General features: G+C 42.3%; 1 protein-coding gene across 1 annotated transcript in view; it reads left to right on the top strand.

The window, feature by feature from the left end:
- The first annotated feature begins 12,099 nt into the window (after window positions 1–12,099).
- WDR79 (Telomerase Cajal body protein 1 homolog) overlaps window positions 12,100–28,000 on the top strand; it is an 87,418-nt gene continuing 71,517 nt past the window's right edge. Inside the window, exons 1-4 of the mRNA XM_080286146.1 lie at window positions 12,100–12,115; window positions 12,448–13,055; window positions 17,438–17,532; window positions 26,053–26,179. Of these exons, the coding sequence (XP_080142272.1) occupies window positions 12,448–13,055; window positions 17,438–17,532; window positions 26,053–26,179 (830 nt within the window). The 5' untranslated portion in view covers window positions 12,100–12,115. The remainder of the gene's footprint in view (window positions 12,116–12,447; window positions 13,056–17,437; window positions 17,533–26,052; window positions 26,180–28,000) is intronic.

Here is a 28,000-nt window from a genome sequence, read left to right on the forward strand (position 1 = left end):
ATATATATATAGTGTATATATATAGATAGATAGATAGATATAGATAGATAGATACATACATAGGCAGATATATAGATGGATATATATATTGTGTGGTAGGTGGGGGTGCCCATCATCCACCCACTTAGTGTAGTGGTACCCTATTTTTAAGGTAGCTTTACATTGAGTGGCAAGCCAAATGATTTCCTGTAAACCAGGAAATCATTTACAACGTTGGGTGGTAACCTTATAACCAACCAATATGTGTTCCCTACATGACTGCAAGTGGGTTGGCAGAGGGTTATTGCCCTTCCCCGGAAAACAACTAACTAAGAATGTGAACAAGAAGCCTCAGACCCGGACTGATCAATAGATGACAACTAAGGACTGAACACAGGACATGATATGGATGGCGATGTGGAATGTAAGGGGTGCAAATGATGAGGTGAAAGAAAGAGATTGTCCTGGTGCTTGAGGATGCGAAAGTGGATGTATGTGGATTAACTGAAACTAAATGAAGAGGAGAAAGTGTGAGAGAATGGGAGTATGGATGGGGTATATGTGCAGGAGTAGGTAAGAATGAGAGGGCAAAAGAAGTAGTGTGTATTGTTGTAAGAGATGGAAGGAAAATATAAGAGAGTATGGATCAGTTGGCTCAAGGATTATGTGGGTAAGACTGAAGGTTGCACTACAAATGTGGGCGATTGTGTGTGTGTATGCGCCAACGAAAGACCGTGCAAGTAAAGTGAAAGGAGTTCTAGACAAATATGGAAGTGTGCATGGAAAAGTTTGAAAGGAATGAGAGAGTGTTTTTGACTGGCGATATGAATGGTAAAGTAGAGAATGTGAAGGTGGATAGAGTAGTTGGAGAGTTGGGTGTGCCTGCTGAGATAGATGAGAATGGCAGTGCTTTAGTGGACTTTTGTGCTGGGAGGGGGTTGGTGGTAGCCAATATGGTACCCTCTTCAGGCACAAAATGATCCACACGTATACATGGCAAGTGATGATAAGGGTGGATAGTGAACTGAATGAAAGGAAGGCAATGATTGATTATGTGTGTGTGGATGAAAGGATGTGAAGGTGTGTAATAGATGCAAGAGCATGTAGAGGTTAGGATAGTGGACTTTCTGACCACCACTTGGTAGTGGTCAGAATCAAAGTCCAAGTAAAATGGAGAAAAAGATGAAGTGAAGGACAGGAGGAAGGAGTATATGCAAGGAGAGTGGAATGGTTACAAGAGGATGAGAAAGAGGCAGAATATAAGAGAGAAATGGAGGAATGATTGGGAAGATATGAATTGGAGCAGATGGGGGACATGGAAGGTGTGTGCAAGATATTCACAGAAGAAATATGTGCAGCATGTGATGTGGTGTGTGGAAGGAAGAGAAGACAAAAGAGGGTGCAAGGAACAGCATGGTGGAATGAAGAGGTGAGACAGGCTGTGGCACAAAAGAAAAAGGCCTATATTGAGTGGATCAGAAATAGGGGCGTGGAAGAAGTTGTGCGACAGAAGAAAGAGTTATATGTAGAAAGGAAGAGAGAGGTGGAAAGATTAGTAAGAGAGAGTAAGAAGAGAATGGATGAGGAATTTGGAAGAAATTTGAGTGTCAAGTGGAGGGAATGTAAGAAAATGTTCTGGAAAGAGGTAAAGAGAGTCAGACAGGGTGGCAGTGAAGTTAGTAGGGGAGTGAAAGATAAAAGTGGTAGTTTACTAGTTGAGAAGAGGGAAAAAGTGAGCAGATGGAGAGAACACTTTAATGAATTGCTGAACATAGAGAATGAAAGTAATGCAGGTATAAGTGGCTGGGAGAAGGAGGGAGGTGAGAAGACAGGAAGAAATCAGCAGGATGGAAGTTGTGGAAGCAATGAAGAAAGTCAAATTGGGGAAAGCCCCAGGAATTGGAGTTTGTGGTGAAATGCTGAAGCATGGGGGAGAAATAGTAGTAGAATGGATGTGGAAGATGTGCAGATTGGCCTGGGAGGAAGGTACTTGTTATAGCACGCGGCACGTCACCAGGAACTGTCACTTTGCTGTGACGACACTGTTATATTGGTTTTCTCGTTCTTTTGCCACTGAGAGAGTTTCCTCACATTTAGTCACTTTATATGTTCTCTGACCCTGGTTTACTGCCTTGAGGTTCACTACTATAGTGTGGTACTTTACATTATCTTCCTCACTGTTTCACTGTCACCTTTGTCACTGTCTCTAAGGGTTACACTTATACATGACAGGCAAGATGCGTTGAAGTCGCCACTAAAGCCCGGTCCCTGGGTTAACAGAGGTGGCGCCCAGGCGTGGGAGGGGGTCCTCCAGGGGATCCCTCCTGCAGGAGACAGTGGATCACCCGCAGGGGCGTTGTCGCCCAGGCTTCCTTCGTCAGGGGGGTGCAGGGAGGCCCTTCAGTCTGGGGGCCTCGACCTGGTGAGTGGCCCTCGTGCAGGGGCCTTGTCAGCGGGGTACAGGGAGGCCCTCCAGTCTGGGGGCCTCGACCTGGTAGGTGGCCCTCGGGGCTGGGGCCAAATAATTCCAGGAGCTGGGCCTGTCGCCTCTTACTCCTGGCAGAGGGCTGTGGGGGAGTGGGGCCCAGATGGCCCTGCTCAGGGGCCTGCTGACCGGCACTGGAGGTTCGGGTGCAGTGGTCGCCTGTAGGGTGAGGCGCCGTCAGGAGTGAACTGCGGCGCCTCTTCCGTGGGGCATCCGACAGTGGCTGGGGTCATCCAGAGGTTGGCTGCAGGACTGGAACAGGACCACGCCACCACTCTAGGAACGGCAGTACCTCCGGGGAACCACACCTGGAGGGAGAGAGAGAAGGGCGTCTCACGCAGCTGAGAGGTAGTGGGCCGGCCACGCAAGGGACCTTCCCCTCCGGGAGAACCCTAGGAACTGCAGATGAAGGGCGTACGATGGCCGCTCCTTCCCCCACACGTACAATGGCCATGTTGGCGGTTCCACAGTTCCTGAGGGCAGCAGCTGAAGGGCGTACGGCGGCTGCTCATTCCCCACGTACGATGGCCGTGTTGGCGGTGCTGCTCCCAAAGGAGTAAGAGGCAGATGAGGGGCGTACGATGGCCGCTCCCTCCCCAGCACGTACGATGGCCGTGTCTGCGGTTCTGCCTGCCCGACGGGAAGTAACTGAAGGGCGTACGGTGGCCGCTTCTTCCCCCACACGTATGATGGCCGTGTTGGCGGTGTTACTCCCGTAGGAGGAGGAGGAAGTGGATGAGGGGCGTACGATGGCTGCTCCCTCCCCGACACGTACGATGGCCGTGTTCGTGGTTCCACTTCTTGCTTTGCCTGTCGGTGTGCGCTCAATAGCTACTCCACTGAGGCCATCTCCAGATGGGTCTGTAACTGAAGGGCGTACGATGGCCGCTCCTTCCCCCACACGTACGATGGCCGTGTTGGCGGTGTTACAGGGGGAAACAACTGAGGGGCGTACGATGGCCGCTCCCTCCCCGGTACGTACGATGGCCGTATCCGCGGTATTGTTTGGGACTGTTTCTGGAGCAGTCCCACCCTGAACTTGGTGAAGGCTGCCCCGCTCGCAGGGTCGTCTCTTCTTCCTGCGTGGTTGTTGTTGGGTCGGTTCCGTGGAAGAGGGACTCAAGGTAGGGGTGCCCCGGAGCAAGAAGGGCTCCGGGTCAGTCTTACCCTGCCCTGGCCTTCCGTGGTGTCCTCCTGGGGGGGGGGCTGGGAGTCGGCAATGGGGTGGGGGGTGGCCGGGTGGTTGGTCCGGCGGCGGCGGAGGTGTGTATTTTAGTTCTAATACTACCATTTACTCCTATATGTAATACGTCATACGAATGCCTCTGTATCTCAAGACTGTAACTTTTTTGGGGGAGCGGGGGTTGTGGCTACAAAAAAAAAAAAAAAAAAAAATGGCCACACCCACGAGTGTGACTGTATTTGCTGAAGAAGGTGTGTGGCACAACCCACCACCTTCTTTTGTTGTATTAGCACTCTGTACCTTTTACAACAATAAATATTTCAATTTAATACCCTACACGCTCGCTGCGGAGAGTGCAGTGGACGATATACCGAATCGGCGGTCATTTACCGAATCGGCACTTTTAATAGGAGAACTATATGATTTTTATCACCATGCAGGTTCATACACACCTGATTATCTGAACTTAGATTTTAAAAAAGTGCATTATTTACCTATTATTATAAAATCAGAATTCGGAGCAAAAACGCGTTAAAGGTAGCATTTCTCCATTAGATTGGCAACTTGCTTTGGCAGACTCCTAATTTGCATAAATATTGACTTATAGGATAAATAGATTTATTTACATGTTAACATTTATCCAAACTACAAGTTTGTCAAGGTGAGATGTCGAGCTAAAGGCTAATCACGTCCGTTAACTTCAGCTTGAATTCGCTCTGTGTTTTATCCTGATTTTTTTATTAAGTCTTAACGCAAAGCTGCCGTACAGCGCGGGTGTGTGCCGAAATCATGCATTCGAAACCGGTGTCGCTTCTACATTTCCGCACCTATTTACAAAATAACTTCCTATTTTCAGAGTAATTTGCATTCAATTTTCTTCCTAGATCATCATTTGCCTCCTTCTTTTTACTCTTCTTCACTTATAAGGAAGGTTAGGTCCCCGAATAAATAAGGGACCGAAGCAGCAACCACGTAAACTGAAGTACTGTAGACTGACCACGGTAGATGCATGTAATTTCAAAGTTTGACACCGGGCCCTGTTATTACAGAAATAGTAAGCAGAATCGGATAGTAGCTTTTTAGTCATTAATTTATATTTTTGTTGATTCATTTAGGTATCAGTGATTGTTTTTTTTGATGCTTTCGTACTGTTTAACTGAAATGCATCCCATATTACTCAAAACACTATTGTGATACTTGCCATGCAGTTGTATTTCCAGAATGCTTATCACAGATAACATGCACTGATAAAACTTGACCTGTGAAATATATAGAGACTAATTACAGGACGTCTTCAACAAAGTTACCGTCTAGAGCTAAGCTTGTTTTACATGTGCAATATTCTAGTGCCTTCCCAGTATGTTGGGTTGATTGGTTTAGGTATTGCTAGGTTAGAACAGAGGTGGAAAAATTACAGTTTTCCCCAAAACGCAGTTAAGAGATTATGATCCATTTTTCTAATATTTTAGGTAGTTCTAAGACACTTTTCTATGGCATTTTCATTGCATTTTTTAAACTCGATTAAAATAAAATTACAGTAGTTTGCAATGGAAATACCATAGAAGAAAAGCATCCGAAAATTATCAGAAATACTGAAAAATGGATCAAAATCTCATAATTGTGTTTTTGTCTGAAACTATAGTAATACTACTGAGATTGAGTCTTGGCTTGAAAGGTACTGAGTGCTTTCAAGGCCAGGTTTAGCTGCAATCTTAGGTGGATAAAATAATGAGAGGTGCTGGGACAAAGCCCCCAGTTAGGTAAAATTGGGTTTGTTAGATTAGGTTAGATAAGATCATCAGGTTTTCTATAGCTTTGACCTGGTTCTTTAAGATTTTAAAAGTACTGCATGTGTTTGATGCACTGGAGCATCCAAATGACAAGATCATAAGGAAGGATGCTACCATGGGTATCAAGGCTGCATCTTCAAACCCCCAAATTGGTAATTTTATTTACCTATTCACTTTTTTTTTTTTTTTTTTTTTTTGTAAAAAATCAACAAGGAACTATTAATGTTGCATGTTGTCCTAAAATTATTTTCCCCAGAAGCATGGTAATAAGACACTTGGAATTGCTGTACCTCAGCAGTGAATTTTGCCCAACATTTTATATGGAAGTTTGGAGGATGAAGTGCTTGAAAGGGTATTACAGGGAAGAATGTTTGCTGGTTCTTTGAAAGTAGTGATAAGAAATAGAGAAGCGAGCATGGAAATAAAACAGTCGCCCTTCGTGATAGTACTGTGATACCAACCCTAGCATATGGAAGCAAAGCGTAGACCTTGTTGGAAGGACACAAATTGAGAGTATGAGTACTAGTAATGAGTTATTTAAGAGGAGCATGTGGAGTCACATGGAGACTGACAAATGAGGAAATGAGAGAGCACGGTTGTATGAATGTTTCATTTTTCATTCATTGCCAGATGCCATGTATCCCAGACGGGGTGGCCAAGGGTTTAGAGTTAATTGTTTTACAGGGAGGGGCACTAATCCTCCACCAACCCCACTTGACACGTAGGGAGAATGTTATGCCAACAGCATCTGGTGTTCCCAGGCGGTCACCCATCCAAGTACTAACCAGACCCAACGTTGCTATGAATGTGGATGTGACAAAATGTTAGGAGAAATACATTGAGGTGGTTTGGCTATGTGGAGAGGATGAAGAGTGCGAGACTAATGAGGAGAGTGTATGTGAGTGAGAGGGAAGGGAAGGCCAGGGATGAGATGGAGGGATGGAGAGAGATGAGAGAGCGGTGTGTGAGCTGGCGGGAGGGCAGTGAAATGGTGAGGGACAGGGAAACATTGAGTCGGTTTGTTTGTGACCACCCCTTTTGGGATTAAGGCTTCTGACAGTAGATAGATAGATAGAATTGGTTGTCAGAATGGATGTTTGAATTTTATGGTCTATCTATCTGTCTCTTGCCAGACACCATAATCCCGTAAGGGGTGGCCATTTGACTTTGAATTACCGGGTATTTGTTTTATGAGGAGGGGCGCTAACCCTCCACCAACCCACTTGCTGACACGTAGGGAGCACGTATGGTTTGGTTATATGGTTACCATCCAGCGCTGTAAATGGTTTCTTGGCTCAAAGGAAACCATTTGGTTTGTCACTCAATGTAAATCACCTGAAACGGAAAGAAAAGCAGTAAGAAGTGACAGGAAAGTTGGGAGAAATAGGAAGAGAGGAGGGCAGGCACAGAAATAGAATGATCAGGGCTAAGGAAGAAGTAGGCAGCACTACATCAAGTGAGTCTTAAATCACTAGTTGGAGTGCAAACTCGTAACTTTTGACTGTCTTATGTTAAACGCCATCATTTATTATGGTACATATGGTCAGCCTGCATCCCCCACTACAGAATACAGTCAGCAACTATATAGGAAAGCCAGATAAATTTCATCATTGTCGGATACTTCAGATACCATCGTAAATATTTAAGTTTGCATCCCATTTCAGGATTACAGAGATAAACATACCACCCAATTTCTGTCTTCTCCAGCCATGACTGGTTGTGCATGGTGTGAGGTGCATTATAAAGATGAGAGAGTTCTGGGAGAGACAAAGTCCCCCAGTTTAGATTTCTGGCAGAAATAGATGTCAGAATAGGATTCATCACACTACAGTCCTTGGGAAAATGACAGATTTGGCCTAAAAAAGGAGTTTTTTTTTTTTTTAAGGTAAAAATTTACCATTTCAGTTACAAGCTCACTTGTTTCCACCCATGGCCAGGTGTTCATGGTGTGAGGTGAATTACAAAAGTCTTCAAAAAAATTGATGTCAGTTGAATGCATCACACTAAAAGCCTTAGAAAACCAAAATTTCAAACTTCCAAAGCCATTTGGTGTAAAGATAAAAATTTTTCCATGCATCTGTAGTGCAGTAGGCTAGTCCCTTCATATCTTTTCCATTATAAAAAACATTTACTGTTTATATAACCCAGGGTTGTGCCAAGTTGCCACCCCGGGTATGAACCACAGAGTTATACATATAGAGCGCGCGTCCCTGTGTTGTGGTATGGGCGATAAGTGAAGCCAGCGGGCCCGGCGCGGCGGCCATCTTAGGATGCCCACTCTACCGAGTCCCGACCTTCCCGTACAGCTCATCATAATTCACAAATACTAACCTTTCCCGAGTGTTTTTTGCATTATATCCTGATGTAAATAGATAGAGCAGTTATCAATATAATTACTTTAGCTATTTTAAGCCTTTTCTCCATTACTATTGCGCTCTGAATGAAGTGAGAAGAAAAGTTATTCCCGGTCCCCTTACCTTGTCTCTACGCACCATTTTACTTTGGATACACAAAAATCAACGATTAGAAGCGAACATATACCAATTTATTAATAGCATTACATTAATTGAGTGGATGGTGAGTGCCCTCACTTACTGGTTCTTAAATAATACTAACTTAGTTAGTGTTTTCCTAACATAACAGCCTCTTACTTTAGCAGTGGTTGCTTTTGCAAGATGATGCAAACGTATCTTGCAATATGCAAGCACCACTGCTTTAATAAGAGAAAAATGTGATTATTATCAGGTGAACATTCAAACATATGGGAATTATGTGTTTTAAATGCAGTGCTACCAGTCTCTTTCAATACAGAATATGCAACTAGAGAGGAAATTCTGGGAATGTTACGTAGCTCTTTGTCATGACTTTTCAACATTTTCTGAAATATTTTCTCTGTGGATCTGCAGACAGACACAGCACTCATAGAGGGCTTTATCAAGCCGCCTTTGTCCTTAACCAGTATCAATGCACAACTTTTATCATTGTTCTTAATTTCTGTTGCTGTAAGTGCAGACAAGCAGTCTGGACATGAAATATTTCTCTTTACCATTTTAACTGCATATCCGGCAATGTAACCTACTGCAGCTTCCTTATAATCTGACACATCTGTAAAGTTTGGACAGTCTACAAAATCATGATCTTCTTGGGCAGGACTACGAGGAATGATATCATATCTTCTTGCCATCATAATATCTTCAGTTTTATCCTCTAAAGCTTTCTTCATGACACTGCTAGATGTTGCAGATGTGAGCACTTCAGTGAGGTCTTGTGCAGAGACATTCCCGTTTGACGTTTTTATTTCATGCCTCAGAAGGAGTCTCTTGTATGCTGCCATGAGGTTTAACGCAGAAGGGTTATTTCGAAAGCCACCAGATGCTCGAATTGCACAGAAAAAGAGTTCTAAGTGATCCTGTGACAGCTTCTAAGTTAGAAAGTACTGGGGTGGCTTATTTACACCTACAAACTGTTTATAAAGTGCCTGAACACTCTTAATGGCAGCCAAAAAACCAATGAAAGGTGTCTTTCTAGAAGTTTTGTACATGAGGATGTCATCAGAATTAGTGATAGTCATTAGATAAGCAAATGCTTGATCTAAGAATGACATTGAAACTACTTCTGTCTCAGGTTGAAGTGCTGCTTTCATTCCTCTAGCAAATTTGTTTCTCGAGTTCAGTACATCAAAAAGTTTATCAGCCATTTGCAGAAATTTAACTGTACCCTGACAATCCTTAAACTGTGGGAGATGTAATGAATCCCGACAGAAGATTAATGCATCAGCTACACTAGAACTCAGCGTTTGCGCAGCAAGTTTTACTTTCATCTTTTGAGTGTGCCATGAAAGATGGATATCCCTGAGTTTATTTCCTAAATGAAGGCCCTCCTCTTCTTGAAGTTGATGCAGTGCTTGAATATATTTACAAGTCCATGGTTAGACCAATTTTAATTTATGGGCATGAGTCATGGTACAGTACAATTGCAACAGATCAGAAAGTATTAGGATTTGAGAATAAAATACTGAGAAGGATTCTTGGGGTAAAGTGGCAAGACAGAGTTACAAATGAAAGAGTAAGGGATATTACGAGAGTGGAACCAGTTAAGGAATATGTGAGACTGTCTCGCTGGAAGTGGCTGGGGCACATATACAGAAAAGAAGGTTGTTTAATACAGGATGTGCCAGAGTGGATTGCTAGAGGAAGAAGAGGTGGAGGTAGGCCGAGGGAAACCTGGTTGAGGACAATGAAAAAAGAAGCAGGAGAGGAGTGTTGGTGGGACCTGAAGGAGATGGCAAGAGACAAATATTGGTGGAGAGAGTTCATTGAGGCCCTATGCATCCCGTGGGGTGCCACAGGATATGATTGATTGATTGATTTATTTTATTTCCTGATCACAGAGAAGCGAGAACATCTTACCTGTTTTGAATTGAGCGTGAGACTGGGCATCCCAATATGGCCGCTGAGCCACTTCCGGTTGCGTCACTTTCAAACCAGGGTGGCGCACTCTATATGTATAACTCTGTGGTATGAACCCACTTACTTCCTGCCCACCCCTTCAGTTAGGATATAATATTGTACTGTACTGTACTTTATATCCAAAAATGATCACTAAATTACAACTCTCTTCCTACATCATTTAACCCATAAAGGTCATCAGCTGATGTGTGCACAGTCATTGGTTTCACTTCATGTGCACATAGGCTAGCCACTTGGTTTCACTAGAAGATAGTCATGACTTGGTATGCGATGGAGATACATCAAGTGAAAACAGATCATATTCTGAGAATTCACATACTTTAGTCAGTTTAACATGAGTTCAGTGGGGATAGGGAGGGGGCCAAGGACCATGTAACCTAAAATCTCAAAAAACGCATGTCAACCACCAAAAATATACAGTATCTTAGACCAATCTAAGTCAGTACCAAGGGTACCCCCCAAGGTTGGGGGACAGCTAGAGGCCTGGACAGTCACTCCAGGTCCTCAGGAAGATGTGAGGGTAGCACTCTTGCCAAACATAATTTTCAGGTCACAAATTTCAGTATTTCGCACAAAAGAAGCATATCCCTCCATCTAATATTGCACACTGCTCTATTTGTTGGGCACTTGCATTGTTATTGGACGATAATGAAGGTGTTTCGATGGCCGTGTATGAGCGAGATGGTTATGTAACACGGGGAATGCAAGGGAGACCATCACTGCTACGGGATACGTGTACAAGTGGACAAGCAAGATGGAGTTTTCAAAGGGGCGGTGCAAAGCAGGCCGTGTGTGCAGAGGCCTCAGATTGTGGTTCTGAGCATGTAAACATTGGGCATCCAACTTGGCTTGAATGTCTGAAACTGACTGTGCTTTTGTAAAGTATTGACATAACTTTCAGTGAAGTGAATATGAGTATAAATATCATTAATAATATTACCTTGCATGTTTGATACTGGTATGGTGTTTGAAAATAAAGAATATTCTCTGACTCTTTTATAAAGGAATTAATGCAATGTGTCTTCTCAGAGAAGACAGAAACTTAAACCAGTATGGAATGCATTATGATGGTTATCTCTGTATATGATTTTGCCATTGTACTGTGTGTGTGTGTGTGTGTGTGTGTGTGTGTGTGTGTGTGTGGTGCGGTCAAAACTGGAAAAAGGATTTTGATGAAACATGCCTGGGTGATTGGGATTGGGTCCCAGATGGGCGAGTTTCAATTTCATGTTGATTGATACCTTCTTAAGGGGAGTTTTAGCCCCCAAATTTCCCACTGGTTGCAGGAGCAAGTGGTGATACTTGGGCCTGCGCTGGTTTCAAGCAGAGCAAAGTGTGAACCAGCAACTGCTTTCATTTGAGCAAGTGGTGAGTGACCCAGTTGGTGGTACAGTACAATGTATGAAACTTCAAAATGACATAATAAAATGAGATGCTTTGTAATGGTTCCTAACATTAATACTGGAAATATAAGAAAGTCAACTTCAGGGAACACCACATGCACTTTGCCATGGGGAAGGGCCCTGCCCCGGTCCAACCCTGATGAGATGTTGTATACAGGTCTACAAGGGGTGCCAGATCCCTACCCAGTAGACATGGTGTATACTCTACCAGTAGGACAGGTGAACAGAAGCAGTTGCTTACCTGTGGTTGATGAGTGTGCTTGGGCAGACAGACTAGGGTTAAATAGCAATAGCAGCAGCTGAAACCTACTCTAAAAGAATGTAGCTATGTCTTTGTACAGTATAGTGTGAACATATACATTAGATACCGGTACTTACGGTTATTTGCTAAATAAGTACAGTAGCTGCTGTTTCTTGTCTGTGCAATTGCGTGATAATTTGAAGCAAAATATTTGCAAGCTATCAGCCTTCCCTGTTACTGTATATTACGGTCCATGCTAATTTTAGTTGAAACCTACTGTAAAAGAGTGTACAGTATAATACTGATGACCTGTCCATGTCTTTGTACAGTGTAGTGTGAACATGTAGGTACTTACAGTCCTTGCTTAATCACAGTAGCTACTGTTTATTGTCTGTGCCGGTGCATTATAATTTGAAACAAGATAGTTGTAGGCTGTCAGCCTTTCCTGTTACTGTATAGTACAGTTCATGCTCCCCCCCCCCCACAGGTAGGTGGTGGGACGAATGCAGGGCTTCACAAATAGAGGCTAGCTGTCTTTTCTTATTTGTCCTGTTCTGTGATTAAGGTATTTAGTTGCTGATATTGCCTCTTGTAATATTTTAGTAGAGTATAGCAGAGATCATCTGAAGATACAATTCCCTATAACTTATTCTGTATGAAGTTAATTTTATTGAATGGTATTAAGTACTGTACTAGTATATTTTTTCTTGTGTTTTCTAGTATATTGTATCACTATACCATACCATGTACAGGGTAGTGTTGTGGTATATCAGTCAGACAGAGTACAGAACACAGTACTGAATTTTACATTTCTCTTAATATTAAGGGTCTTGATATTTGAATCAGTCTGCAGGATACTAACCATGAATCCTACTCAACTCTTCTCTGTTTTTGTAGATGGATGAAGACAAGTCCCTGACCAGAGATGAAGACAGCCAAGAGAGTGATTCTCCAATCCCTCAGCAGTGCATGGAGTTATTTGAAGTTCTGCATGCAAAAAACAAACAGGATCACATGAAAGATGACAACAAGTCACAGAACCATCAAGATGACAAGAACAAAATGCAAAGTAATTCAGCTGCAAATACCAAGGACTGGAGTTTTTACCTGAACTATGCAGCTGACCATGAATATGATTGCACAAATACACTTACCAGTGCTGTATGTAAAGTGGGACATAATCCAACAGGAGAAATAGGTGTTGAGGACATGAGCCATGAGACAATTTATGAAGATCATCTTTCTTCAGAACCAGAGGATAATGGTGAAAATAGGACAGGTACTTCCAGCAGTTTAGGTGTTGGTAATAATGACTCCCAAACTGAAATTGAAAAGATTGAAGTAGACTCAGAAGCAAATGGTACCATGGACTTGTGTGAAGATCAGAAAAATGAAGGAGCATATTACCACTCTCTAGACCTAAGTTTTGAATCTCCCCCCATGGTTCTAGACTACAAGAAAGAGTTTAGCAGCTGTAAAAGCAACTTTACTAAAGGCTGTAAATGGTGAGTTCAGTAGCCTACTTGTCAGCAATGCAAGTCAGCTTGCTTGTGTGCCTTTGTTTGCATGAATATAAGTGTTCACCTGTGTATGAAACCATATCATAAATGGATTGTAAGCTGAGTGAGAAATGACATCAGGGGATTCATTAATCACCTGTCTAATGATTACCATATATATCTAATTGGAAAGAAAAGCAGCAAAGAGTCATTTATGAGTTTGGAAGTACTAAATGTACAAGTCATGAAATATGGGAGTGTTTGTTGGGAAGAGTTGTTGTTATGCCCCCAGGCTCAAATATGGGATTGTGTGTTAGGAAGTATTGATGTTTGGCCCCAGGCTTATGCAAACTTAATTAAGTGGACTGCAGGTTGAAGTTGCCCTTCTGTACTCTCCCTGTCCTCCTGCCAGAGAATAAGGAGGGATTTGAAGGACATTTGTATAACAGTACAGCTTAGCTGCCTGGATATGTTTGTTCCAATGGGTAAAGGTTGGTATTTGAATGAAGCAGTAATCCTATATGTTGTCATGTATGGCAAAATGGTTGAGTGACAGAGTGTGCGTGAGTGGATTAGATTATTCTGAGGAGTATATAATTCCCGTTCGATCAGCGAAGTTAAGCAACGTTGGGTCTGGTTAGTACTTGGATGGGTGACCGCCTGGGAACACCAGATGCTGTTGGCATCCCTACGTCAAGTGGGGTTGGTGGAGGATTAGTGCCCCTCCCTGTAAAACAATTAACTCTAAGCCCTTGGCCACCCCGTTTGGGATACATGGTGTCTGGCAATGAATGAATGAATATAATATTATAGGGTAACAGGAATGGTAGGATAATGAAAGTGAGCCAGTGTAGGGGAGGACTCAGCATCATAAGAAGGTGACAGGAGATGGTGGTGGTTAATTGTTTGAAGAGTAAAAGATTTGGCATGAGGGAGGCTGGTCACTATCATAAATGTCAGGACCAACTTGCCAAGCCCTGGGCTCGTACACTCCTCATGGGGCAACTTAGGATTGGATGATGGATGGATGGATGTAAAAGATATAAGTTTGCTCCCTGCCTTGAGCAGACTTTGAATTTCACTAAAACTGGTCAACAAGACATTGTGACATATGAAAACTTCCCATGCTGATAACATCACACCAGTGCTTGGCCCTCTAATTTTTCATTATGGTTAGTTCAGTGTTATCACTCGAGCTGTGATCCGAGAAAGTGTTTGGTGTGGCCAACAGATGGTACAAAGGAGGAATGCTGAGCCTCTTGGAATGAACTGTGTCTAGCCTGTGCCAAGGTTAGGTACCTGCAGCACAGAAAAGTAAAGATGCACTCGAGATATAGAAAGTTCTGGAAGTACAACAGTTGCAGTGTAGATCATTTGAGATTTTTTGGGGGAGTACATGTAAAGTTATCTGGAGAAATAGGTTCACAAATGAAATTTGCTAACAAAAACCAAATTTGGGTGAAGATGAAAGATGTATTTAGACTATTCCCTTAAGCCTGTTAATATACTTTTACATTTGATTCTTGATACCTATGGGTTCACAAATGAAATGTGCTGACAAAACCAAATTAAGGTGAACATTGAAGGTGTATTTAATCCCCACAGCCTCTTGATATACATTTTCATTTTATTCTTGGTATCTCCTTACATATCAGTCAGTTTATTGAGACTTAGTTTAGAGAAGTTTGCTATGCCATACATGTACAGGTAGTCTTCATTAACTCCACTGCTACAAGATGTCTGTCTTAATTTGAATAAAATTATCTGGAGGTAGCAAGAATAATACAGCATGCGAATACATCCCCAGATTGAAGAGCTGAAGAGGAATGAGCTGAGATGGTCTGAAGACCTACGGTGCATGAAGAGTGGAAGCTTAGCTAAATATCAGGTTTATTGGTAAATGAAAAGAGGAGGATTGAGAACTAGAAGTGCAGATTGGAAGAATTCTTAAAGAAAGGTGGCTTGGTTCGATTGGAATGAGTAGAATTTAGTGGTGATATAGAGCATGGAGGTACAAGCGCTGCTCGTTAGAAGTAACGGTTATCAGTTGTCACAACTTTTGACAATTGGTACAACTGGCTTTATAGATTGGGGGAAGTTGTTAGACATACTCTAGGTGGCAGTGAAACTTCAGTGAGTAATTTTTTTTTTTTTTTCTGAGAAGTTAAAGCAAAAAAAAAAAAAAGAAGAAGAAAGTAAATAAAGTTATTTATAATGAGAACTGCCTGTATTTTTGTTACTGTCACTCAGAGTAGACTGTGGGTTTAGCCATTTAACAGTATGCAGTGACTTCCATGCCTCTTATATCTCCTGTAAGGCCTCACCTACATAAATTTTGAAACAAGTACAGTAATCCCTCTACTATCCAATGTAATAGAGCCAAAGGCACGTCCGGAAAGTGGTCCCATCCGGAAAGTGGGCCGCTGGCTCCTGGACTGGTACTTAGGACCCTAACCCAGCCTAACTTTGAAAGCCACCTAAATAACTCCCTGCCGGACATGCATAGCACCTATTTAAACCTATTTAAGACCCTATTCACACCAATAATGGACAAAGCATGAAATAAATGTAAAGGAACCAAAGAACGAGGAATTAGAAGTGACTGTACCTCAGCCAGAGTACTTACAGCACGTCTGTAGCTGCCTTCTCTAAGGCTTTGGTAGTGGTGAAAATGCTCTTGAAGCACGTACAGTACTCCAGCGTTGTGCTGCACTTACAGTGCTTCTTTGCACTGTGAGTTATAGTTGTTTAACACTGCATGTTGTTAATTGCACCACACGAGTTTCAACCGCCAGTTTGCACTCCACAGTTAATCTTTTGCACTCTACATTCTAATTTCTTAACCCTGCACAGCACTGTAAATTCCTGTGTGGTCTAGTGGCGAGGTATTGCAGTTTATTCACTGTTTATTCACAAAAAATGAGCACGTGCACCATCCATTGCAATAAGCATGTACTCGTGATCGCAGTTAAGCAGTAACTGGTGGTGAGGGAGGATCGTTTTCGTTTTCGTTTTCGTTTTTAAAGGCTCCAACATGCTTGCATGTGTCGGCCTTGGTCACCTAATGGCAGCTCTCCATGCTGCACGATCCATTGCAGCCTCCCTGTTCAGTCCCTTAACCCTAAGGTCACACTTAATGACCTCGTCCCATGTCTTTCTCGGTCTACCCCTCATAACCCCACCCCCAATATTAACACTTCTCACCTTCCTCACCCAACTATCATCCCCCATCCTCTCCACATGTCCATACCACCTCAATCTACCTCTCCTCATCACAACACCAATACACTCCAGTCCCATCCTACCTCTCAACTCTTCCATTGTAAACCCAGCCCCTCCAGGCCTTGGACGCAGGGACGCACTGCACATCCACCTAATCATTGTCATTTCTGTACGTCTGAGCCGGCGAATGTCTTCCTCCTTCACTGCCCAGGTCTCACTGCCATACAGCATTACACTCCTAACACATGCTGCATACAAAGACCCCTTAGCACGTAGGGAGAGCCAAATCGGAGCTCGGCCACATTACCACACTCCTCAGTTTTCATTACCAAATTCGTAAAGCTAGCATTTATTCTTCACTAATTATATTTACAAGTGGAAATAAATGTAATCACACTCCTTATAATTAACAGCATGTTGATTATTTTCACGTTATGCAGGCTAGCAGATTAATCAGAGACAGCAGACAATCCACCATCTCCATCCTGTGTATCCTCATACATGTGAAAAATCCGTTTGGTAATGCATTATTCTGATTCATTACCAAACCAATTTTTCATTACCAAATTGGTCCACATTTGGTAATGAAAAATACTGTACCTAATGGCAACCCTGACAGGGGGGAGGGGGAGGAAGGAAGGGGTGAAGGGGCCTTGGGGTAAACAACTGTTCGGCACCACGCAGCAATTTCAAATTACTGGTGGGAAAAAATTGGATTTGGGGGGATATGGGGGGGGGGGCATTTCTGGGTTCCGAAGGTCCAGGCCCACAATGTCAAGTAAGTGGGGTGTCCGGAGTGTGGACGTCCGGATAGTACGGTGATTACTGTATTACCTTTCTCTGTATGACATGGAAAGAATAGTACAGTACTTCTTATAAAGCACAGTATAAACCAGTGCAGTAACCATTAACCTCTCTTTCCAATGACTTTTTACATTTTACTTGTTCTGTCATGACAATTTTATTGAAAGTAGAGAAGACTTTTGAACTGGAAAGGTTGGATATAGCCGTCTCTAACCTTTTTCTATACTTGGTCTTTTTCAGTAAAATAATGTCTGACGGAGGAGTAATTTTTCAAAAGTATGTCATTGAATTACCTGGGTTAAGTTGCCAAATGTTTAGCAATTGCCATGTGGTATGTTCTCATGTATCATAATTCTTGTCAGGTCACCAGATGGATTATGCCTACTGGTAGCAAGTAATGACAAAAAACTGCGGATTTTCAACCTACCAGCACCATTATTGCAAAACAACTTTCCAAGTAAGTATTGTTTTTTTATTATACACATAGTCATTATCATCATTTTGTGAACCATGTTTCCTCCTCCTCCTCCTCATCATCATCCGGACCTCCTTTCCCACCCAAGGGCAGGGTGAGGAATGTTTCCTACTAATAAATGTTAGGATTAGTGTCCAGAAAAAGGAAAAGAAAAATACAGGATAAAGAATTGAGTTGTAGAATTAGAATGAGAACTGAAGACTTTGAGGTGTAGAATTTTAAAAACCAGAGATCTGTTTGAGGAAATGCAGAATTTTGAAAACCAGGATGAAGAAAGAGGAAGATAGAATGGTGATTGGAGAAGTAAATAACTTACTTTAGTGTTCTGGAAAAATATCATGTTGATTTGAAATTGCATACAGTAAGATACTGATGAACTGGACAGTTACTTTCACCAACTCTTACATATGGATGAGAAACATGAAAACAGTCAAGGAAATTGTTCAGAAAATTGAGTAGTTCAGATGAGTATCTTAACCTGTTTACCACAATAATGCCATTAAAATTTTTTACCAAAGTTTCCAGATTATATTAATCAGCCCGTGGGAAACCACTCATAATGAATGGATTCAGACTATCCATTTATCTACAGTATCTGTAACCAGATGCCATAATCTCGTAGAGGGTGTCCACAGTGGGTTGTTCTGTAGTTGCTGTTGTAGACTGCCACCGTTCTTCTAGGTCTATCAACAGTGGTGTTCCTCAGGGCTCTGTCCTATCACCAACTCTCTCCCTTTTATTCATCAGTGACCTTCTAAGTTGTACATCTAACCCTATCCACTCATACGCTGATGATTCCACCCTTCACCTTTCCATTCGGTTCTTGCAGCATCCATCTAAGCAGTTACTTCAACAGACAAGGGATGAGGCTATGGCACACCTGATGTCTGACTTGGCCCATATGTCTGTGTGGGGCAAAAATAATTTTGTTTTTAATGCATCAGAGACTCAGTTCTTACACCTATCAACTCGACAGAATCTTCCATATGAGTACCTACTAATGTTTAATAATATCCAGCTTAATTCTGCATCATCCTTAAACATACTTGGGCTTTCATTCTTTCAGGAGTTATCTTTGAAAGATCATATTACATCTCTTGTAAAATCAGCTTCCAAGAGATTAGGTGTGCTAAGCCAACTCCGTACCTTCTTTACCCCTGCACAGTTGTTGACTTTATACTCAGGTTTTATTCGCCCCTGTGTAGAGCACAACTCTCATGTATGGGGAGGCTCCCTACATACAGCTCTTCTCAGTAGGGTGGAGTCAAAGGCTTTTCGTCTCATTAGCTATCCTCCTTTTACTGGCTTCCTTCAACCTCTGTCTCTTTGTCCCACTGTTGCATCTTTATCTCTTTTCTCTTGCTACTTCAATGGTCACTGCTCTTCTGAACTGTCTGCTTGCATTCTTCCATCTCTACGATGAGCGTGTAACACCCGTCCAGCAGCAAACTCTCATCCCTTTTCTGTCCAGCTCTCAAATGCAAGTGTTAACCGTTACTTCCAGTTCTTCATTTATGCAACAGGTCATCTCTGGAACTGTCTCTCACTGTCTGTATCTCCTGTGATCTCAAGTCTTTCACATGCATTGTGTCCAGGCATCTCGAAGTGAGTGGATCTTGAATTTAGCTCTCTTTTGTATTGATTTTGTTTTTTTCTTGTTAGGAACAGTTTGTGGGATCATGGCCTTTGGTTCCTTCTTCTTTGCATTAAATAAAAAAAATTCCTGTCACCCTGACTGCTGCAATTAGGTTGACCTCCTTCCAACCCACATCCCTTTCTCATATCTCCACCCCATCTCACCGTCTCATCCTCAGTCTCCCCACCTCACTGAGATACACTTTTCTAGGCAGTTTCTCATTCTCCATAGTCTGCACAAGGCCAAACCATATCAGAGTATTCCCCCTGCCATATTGTTCCTTTGCTTCCTTGTTTGCCAGTTTTGCCATTGAACTCGACATGCTCCTTTCAAATAACATATTTCTACTGCTCTCACTCTTGCCTCGTTCCTTCCAACAGGATCCATACTTCACTTCCATACTTAAGAGTAGGAATCACAATAATGTCGTGCAGTGACTTTTTTTTATTGCAGTACTAACCTCCCTATTTAGCATTGCTTTCAGTGAATCAGCAGTGTTTTGTCCCTGCTGTACACTTTCTTGCACTTCATCTTCAAAACTTCCATCTTTACTCATAATGCTACCTAAATACTTAAAGGCACTCACATTGTCTATTTCCTGATCATCCAGCCATACAAAGTACTGTATTGTTACTTCGTTTCTCTCAAAAACAACCCTAATTTTACCTGTAGTTACATTAACTTTCAGATTTTGTTTCTTACATGCACTGCCAGTCTCATTCACCAATCCTTGCAACTCCCATTCATCACCTACATCAAGAAACCAAAGTCCTCAAAGTCAAGGATCATCTAGACATGAGAGGCATCCGAAGTCTCACTGCAGCCTCCACAAACCCACAACATCCACTACACTACATGGCAGCACATCCACCCACACCAAGGAACATCAAAACAATGCCCAGCACACGATATCATACACAACTACTGTCATCTCTACCCCTTCACCCGCCTTAGACCAGCTTCCAGAAGCATATTCATACTCAAATCACACGTCGCTCCATTCAGTCACTTAAAGACAACACATAGGTGCATGCACAGCCTCCTGATATCCACCCTTCTGAATCCTATTAATCATGAGGACAGGGTCCACCTGGCCAGGCTGAGATGTGGGGGCATCATCCAGCCCTCCTAAGTTACCAGAAGAGGCTGGATGACTCTGTTGCTGATACCTGTCCAAAATGTAACACAGCACCCTATACTGTTAAGCACATTATGGAAGACTGCATTGCACACAGTCACTTATGCCAACAACACAACATACTCTCCTTGAGAGCTCTGTGGAAAAGCCCGGTCTTGACCATGGCCTTCTTTAGGGACTTGGGGCTGTTCGGCCAGACTGCCTAGGGAACAACTACTACTACTACTCCCATTCATTTTCATATGACATATTGTCATCAGCAGCTAATAGTGGAGGCAGTTTCCGAACCCTACCGTCTCTCAGTAAGAACACTCCAGCAACTCTGTCATCCACTCTGCATCATCCACCCACTCATTGTAGTGGTAGCTCCACATTTAGTGGGAAACCAAATGATTCCTGTAAACCAGGAAATCATTTACAATGCTGGGTGGTAACCTCATAACCAGCCAACACATGTTCCCTACCTGACAGCAGGTAGGTTGATGGAGGGTTAATGCCCCTCCCCGGAAAACAACTAACCAAAAATACTAACAAGAAGCCTCGGACCAGGACTGACCAACAGATGATGACTAAGGACTGAATAAAGGACATGATACAGATTGCGAAATGGAATGTAAGGGGTTCAAATGATGAGGTAATAGAGAAAGATTGTCCAGGTGCTTGAGGATGCAAAAGTGGTTGTATATGGAATAACTGAGACAAAATGAAGAGATGAGACTGAGAGAATGGGAGTATGGATGAGGTACAGTCATCCCTTAACACCCACGGTTTGAACATACACGGTTTTGAATATCCGTGGATGGCTACAGGAAAAAAAAAAAATCTCGTTAAACTCTGATGACACTGTAACATAATGCCAGGCACAGTTCATGGCTGCTTCAGTAATGGCATTATCCAGTGAATGAAATATATTGTAACACTCTTCCTTTTGGCCACTTAATCTATGCATCCATCATCTAATCCTACATTGCCCCATGAGGAGCGTAGAAGCCCGAGGCTAGGCAATTGGTCCTGACATTTAAGATGAGAGTGACCAGCCTCACTCATCCCTGAGTGGCATTACATGAGCAATAAACCCCAATCACCCCTTGGATATAAACCTTCACCGGTTCAATCCAACTGGAGCACAATAATAACCCACTTAACCACCAGGCACCAAAATTTGGTTATCACGCAGCGTAGTAAATGGTTTCCTGGTGTACAGGAAACCATTTGGCTTGTCACTCAGTGCAGAGTCACCCACAGGCAGAAGGGAGAGGAAAGAATGAAGGAATGAAAGACAGAAGAGGGAGTGTAAAGTCACCCGTAGGCAGAAGGAAGAGAAAAGAATGAAGGAAAAAAAGACAGAAGATGGAAGGAAACAAGGATGGAGGAGAGGACAGGGCAGACACCCGAGAGCAGCACTACATTGAGTGAGAATACCATTAATTCATCAGGGGAAAAGTTAGGATTCGCTGGGATTACCTGTACAGTATTTCTTTTCTTCCATTTTCTCCTTTGCAATCTTCGTGGTGAAGGGCTTTGTTGTGTGTGTCAGCTGATACAAGGGGAAAGCTCCGTGATTGGTTGATCATACCAAAGCTTTGTGTGTAAGAGCCTCTATCATTGGCTAATCGAAAATCACCAAGGAGAGGTAAAGTGAAAATGTTTAATCTCTTTATCGCTTTATTAGCAATTTTATTTTTATAGCTTTATTTGCCATTTTTATTATTTGTAAAAATGTACATAGAGATTATCTTTAGTTACAACAAATATTTATTTTTGTTATTGTCAGTAGTCCCGAATCCTCTCAACCCACCACCACCCCCGCTCCACCTCCCGTTGTGGAATACAGTGACATGGAAACTTTAACTGTTTTTATAGCTTCACTTGTCCTTATAACTACTGTTGTTTGTAAAGATGTACAGTACATAGGAAATGGGGGTTGCTGTTACAGTACTCACGGAACTTTTGTTATTGTTGTCAGCAGTGTCGATGATGGGGAGGCTGGAGGAGGGAGCTGGGATGAATACAGTAGTCAGAAGAGGCCATGCAGGAGTACACTGTTCATGATTTTTAACTTTTAGTGTTCTTGTATTAAAGTGGTTGTTTAGTGTTCTTCTATTAAATAAAGTGGTTGTAAACATGCACTGAATACAGTAGTCAGAAGAGGTCATGCAGGAGTACACTGTTCATGATTTTTAACTTTTAGTGTTCTTGTATTAAAGTGGTTGTTTAGTTTTCTTCTATTAAATAAAGTGGTTGTAAACATGCACTTAGGATTTTTCATTAGTTATATAAGGAAATGGGGGGTCCAGAGGTGATTTTAAGGGGGGGCAGCAGATATCCGCAGATTTTTAACATTCGCAGGCGTCTCTGTTACCTAACTCCCACGAATGTCAAGGGATGACTGTATACTGTATGTGCAGGAGTAGGTGAGAATGAGAGAGAAAGAGAGGGTGTATGTATTGTTGTGTGCAAGAGACGGAAGGAGAATATAAGAGAGTATGGATCTGTCGACCCAAGGATTGCGTGGGTAAGATTCAAAGTTGGATTACAAATGTGGGTGATTGTGTGTGTATGTGTATGCGCCAACGTAAGATCTTGCAAATAAAGTGAAAAGTTCTGGACAAATGTGGAAGCATGCATGGAAAAGTTTGAAAGGAATGAAAGAGTGTTTTTGATTGGACTTATGAATGGAAAAGTAGGGAATGTGAAGATGGATGGAGTAGTTGGAGAGTGGGATGTGCCTGCAGAAGTGGATGAGAATGGCATTGCTGTAGTGGACATTTGTGCGGAGAGGGGGTTGGCAATACCCAGTACCCTCTTTAGACACAAAATGATCCACAGGTATACGTGGCGAGTGATGAGAAGGGTGGGTTGTGAACTGAATGAACGGCAGGCAATGATTGATTACTGATCGATTATGTGTGCTTGGATGATAGAATGAGGTGTGTAATGGATGCAAGAGGATACAGAGGTTGGGGGGGTGAACTTTCAGACCACCACATGGTTGTGGTGAAAGTCAAGGTTCAAATGAAATGGAGGCATAGGAGAAGGGAGGGACAGGAGGAAGTAGTCCAAACAAGGAGGGTAGAAAGGTTGCAAGAGGATGGCAAAAAGGCAGAATATAAGAGAGTGGAGGAGCGATTGGGTAAATATCATTTGGAGCAGACTGGGGAGTTGGAAGGGGTGTGCAAAATATTCACAGAAGAGATCTGTGCAGCATGTGAGATGGTGTGTGGGGTGAAGAGAAGACAAAAGGGGTTGCAAGGAACAGCTTGGTGGAATGAAGAGGTGAGATAGGCAGTGGCAGAAAAGAAAGCATATAGTGAGTGGATGAGAAACAGGGGCTGGAGGAAGTTGTGAGATGGGAGAGAGAGTTATATGTAGAGAGGAAGAGAGATGAAAAGATTAGTAAGGGAGAGTATGAGGAAAGTGGATGAGGAATTTAGAAGGAATTTGAGTGGAAAGTGGAGGGAATGTAAGAAAATAGTCTGGAAAGTTGTAAAGAGAGTTAGACAGGGTGATAAAGAAGTAAGTTTGGGAGTGAAACTCCCATAAAAAATGGTAGATTACTAGTGGAGAAGGGAGACTTTAAAGAGTTGTTGAACATAGAGAATGAAAGTAATGTGATTACAAATGGGTAGGGAATGGCTGGGAGAAGGAGGGAGGTGAGAAGTGAGGAAGAAATCAGTAGGATGGAAGTAATGGAAGCAATGAAGAAAGTCAAAATGAGGAAAGCCCCAGGAATTGATGGAGTGTGAAGTGATATGCTGAAGCATGGGGGAGAGATAGTAGTAGAATGGATATGGAAGATGTGCAGATTGGCTTGGGAGGAAGGTAAAGCCCCAGAGGATTGGAAGTCATGTATAATTATTCCCCTGTACAAAGGAAAGGGAAAAAAGAAGTGTGGTAATCATAGGGGCATTTGTCTTCATAGTGTAATGGGAAAGGTTTATGGTAGGATAATTATTAACAGAGTTAGGGAAATAACACAGGAATTACTTGTAGAAGAACAGGGAGTTTTTAGGAAGGGAAGAGGTTGTGTAGATCCTTAGGTCTTAAGTGGAGTAGTTTCTAGAGAAGAGAAAGAAGTTGTATGCAGCCTTCATGGACTTGGAGAAAGCATGTGACAGGGTGGATAGACAAGGAATGTGGAAAACGTTGAGAATATATGGAGTAAATGGAAAGTTGTTGAATGCTGTGAAGAGTATGTATGAGGGTGCAAAGGCTGCAGTGCATGTGGATAGTGAACTGAGTGAAGCTTTATATTTGAATGTTGGATTGAAACAGGGATGTGTCATGTCCCCAGAGTTGTTCAGTTTGTATATGGATGGGGTATAAAAGAGGTGCAAGGTAGGGCATTGGATGTTGGAGCGGCCCTAATGAGAGAGGGCAGTGTTTGGAAACTCCCTGTAGTGTTGTTTGCAAATGATACTGTATTGGTAAGTGAAGATGAAGGGGAACTTCAAGGCTTTGTGAATGAGTTTGGGAGAGTGAGTAAGAAATGGAATCTAAAGGTAAATATAGGGAAGAGCAAAGTTGTGGTCTTTGAGAGAAATGAAGTTGCCGAATGGACAGTGAGGTTAGATGATAAGGAAATGGAAAATGTGAGTGCATTTAAGTACTTGGGTAGTGTGATGAGTAAGGTTGGAAGTTTAGAGAGTGAAGTGCTTGAAAGGGTACAACAAGGAAGAAAGGTTGCTGGTACTTTGAAAGCAGTGATAAGGAACAGGGAAGGGAGCATGGAAGTAAAAAAGTCGTTGTATGACAGTATTGTGATGCCAACCCTATGTATGGAATTGAAGCTTGGACCTTGTTGGAAGGACACAAGTCAAGAGTGAGAGCAGTGGAAATGAGTTATTTAAGAGGAGCATGTGGACTGTGGAGTTACATGGAGACAGACTGCAAATGAGTAAGTGAAGGAGTGTTGTGGTATGGACGTGGATGTGATCGAAAGCATTAGGAGAAATACATTGTGGTGGTTAGGCCATGTGGAGAGGATGGAGAGCGTGAGACTAACAAGGAAAGTGTATATGAGTGAGGTGGAGGGAGGGGGAGGCCAAGGAATAGTTGGAGGGTTGGAATGGAGAGGTATGAGAAAGGGGAGTGTGAGCTGGGAACAGTGCAGTGAAATGGCGTTAAACAGGGCGACATGGAGGCGATTTGATTGTGGCCACCCCTTATGAGATTGAGGTGTCTGGCAATAGGTTGATAGATAATACACACACACACACACACACACACACACACACACACACACACACACACACACACACACTCTTTCAAGGTCCATCAATTCCATCATCATAATATGAATTCATTGTGAGAAGTTTGTTTTCCTCTGATGATCATATCTCTTGTTTTTGTAAGTCATTCCTCAGGTATATATTACAGTAAACTGCTTATGATGTAAGTAGTTGGAGCTGAGAATTTTGAAGGCCTGAAGCTAGTGAGCACATGCATATCTGGCCCATCTCTCTTGGCTTACTAGTGGTGGTCACTCTTGGATGCTTTGCTATTTCTGGATCCTTCATAGCCTGTGTATTGGGAATGGTGAAAGTTGATAGTGAAGGAAACTAAAAGTTATAAGGCATCAAAGCTTAATAGTCTGTTGAACTAGATACCTCATATATGATAGATATAGGATGAAAAGAATTAAGGAATTTTTGCAGCAGCTTTAATTTGACTCCTATGGATACATGACCTAAGCTTAGAGAACTAACAGTGGTTTTTGTTATGACAGGTGAGGCGTGGTTCACCAGCGAAGCAGAGCAGTATGAGCATGCAGCAGTAACAGTGCAGGAGAGAGAGCTGGTGTATGACTATACCTGGTACCCATCCATGCGGTCCGACAATCCTCGAAGCTGCTGGTTTGTTGAGCATCATATTAAAACTTAAGTTAAAGCCGTGGAACTTTCCTGCACTCAGTTCATGCAGTTCTGTGTACTTGGTCTGTAGGTGACTGTACATTGGGTAATAAGCCTAATGGTTTCCTGTAACCAGGAAACCATTTATGACATTAGATAGTATATATCCAAACAGTAAGGTGATGTGGAGCTTCCTATGATACCCCTTTTATCTGTGTGGAGAGACACAAATGTAGTGTCCATCCCAGAACCCAACCTCCACACTTTTCCCTGCGTGAGGTGCGGTCCACCACAAGGAAACATGGCTAAGTACACAGGACAGCCCTGCAGGAATAATTACTTGCCTGCAGTTGATAGGTCAGTTCATCCAAATAGACTGGGTTGACATAATGCTACTACTACTGTTAAGCAGGGAAAACTTAACTTGAACACCATTTGTTCAGTACAGTATGCTCAAGTTATTCAGTGAATGGCTTGTGGTGATGCAAATTGCACTAGCATTTTATATTGATAAATTGATTTGTATTCCTCTTAATTTCTAATGAACTCAGGAAATCATTACAGAGTATATAATTTTAGGTTCATTTTACTGCATCATATAAAGTAATGTACTTTTTTAAGCCTTAAATGTAGAAGAGGTTCAAAAAGTTTTCCATCATCAAAACATTGCAGTGGTAGGTGGTGGCTACCATTATTCACTTACTTGATTTAGTGCCACCTGCTTCTTCTTTCACCTTTATCATCCTTTTTGTGTCTGCAATCCTCCCTTTTTATTTCTACCACCATTCCTGTCACATTTTATTACTCTTGAGTCCTTTTCAAGTGGCTTAACATTGAGTGACAAGCCTAATAGTTTCCTGTAAGCCAGGATACCTTTTATAGTGCTGGGTGGTAACCATATAACCAACCCATGTGTGTTCCCTGCATGTCAACAAGTGGGTTGGTAGAGGGTTAGTGCCCCTCCCCGTAAAGCAGCTAACTCAAAGACAGATGGTCACCCCTTATGGGATTATGGCATTCGACTGTAACTGGATATATGGAAAACATTGCCAGACACATGGAATGGCATGTGGCTTAAATTATCCGGACTACAGTACTCTAACCCTAAACCTTCTTGTACCTTGGGCCATCATGGATACAAAGGATGTAATATGAAATTGGTTGTTACCAAATATGAAATGGTAATCTTTTATGCTTGGAACACATCACTTAGTTTCAGGGACTTCATAGTATAGCTGTAAGTAATTCCAGTGCTGGTAATGATGAGTACCCTTAAGGATATATATATATATATATATATATATATATATAATCTATTATATATATATATATATATATATATATATATATATATATAAAATCTATCTGTCTATATATATATATATATATATATATATATATATATATATATATATGTAGATAGATTTTAGAGTGATAGATATGTACAGTATATATATATATATATATATATATATATATATATATATATATATATACAGTACTCGTCAAAAGTATTCAGCGTTGTCCGCCGGGCGCGCAATACTTATGGCCCAAAAAGAATCACCCATTTTGGGGGGTAAGAATTGAGCCACAAGTTTGAGCTCCGAGCATGACGTCACGGTAGCCTGAGGCCTTCTGACGCGCTGGTCGGTTCCCGCCTCAGTCGCCAACGGGCTGCCTGAGAGAGAGGAACTCCGCCGAGTGTCCCTCTCAAATTGCGCCATTTTTTACCGAGTGTCCCGCAGTGTTTTGGCCTTCAAAACTTTGTTATGGCACCTACCCGTGAGCTATTGAGTGAAATGATATCCCAGATCATTGCTCTAA

Source organism: Coenobita brevimanus, chromosome 110 (genome assembly GCF_032717465.1).
Source record: "Coenobita brevimanus isolate Jiangsu-jjx chromosome 110, ASM3271746v2, whole genome shotgun sequence".
NCBI lineage: Eukaryota > Metazoa > Arthropoda > Malacostraca > Decapoda > Coenobitidae > Coenobita > Coenobita brevimanus.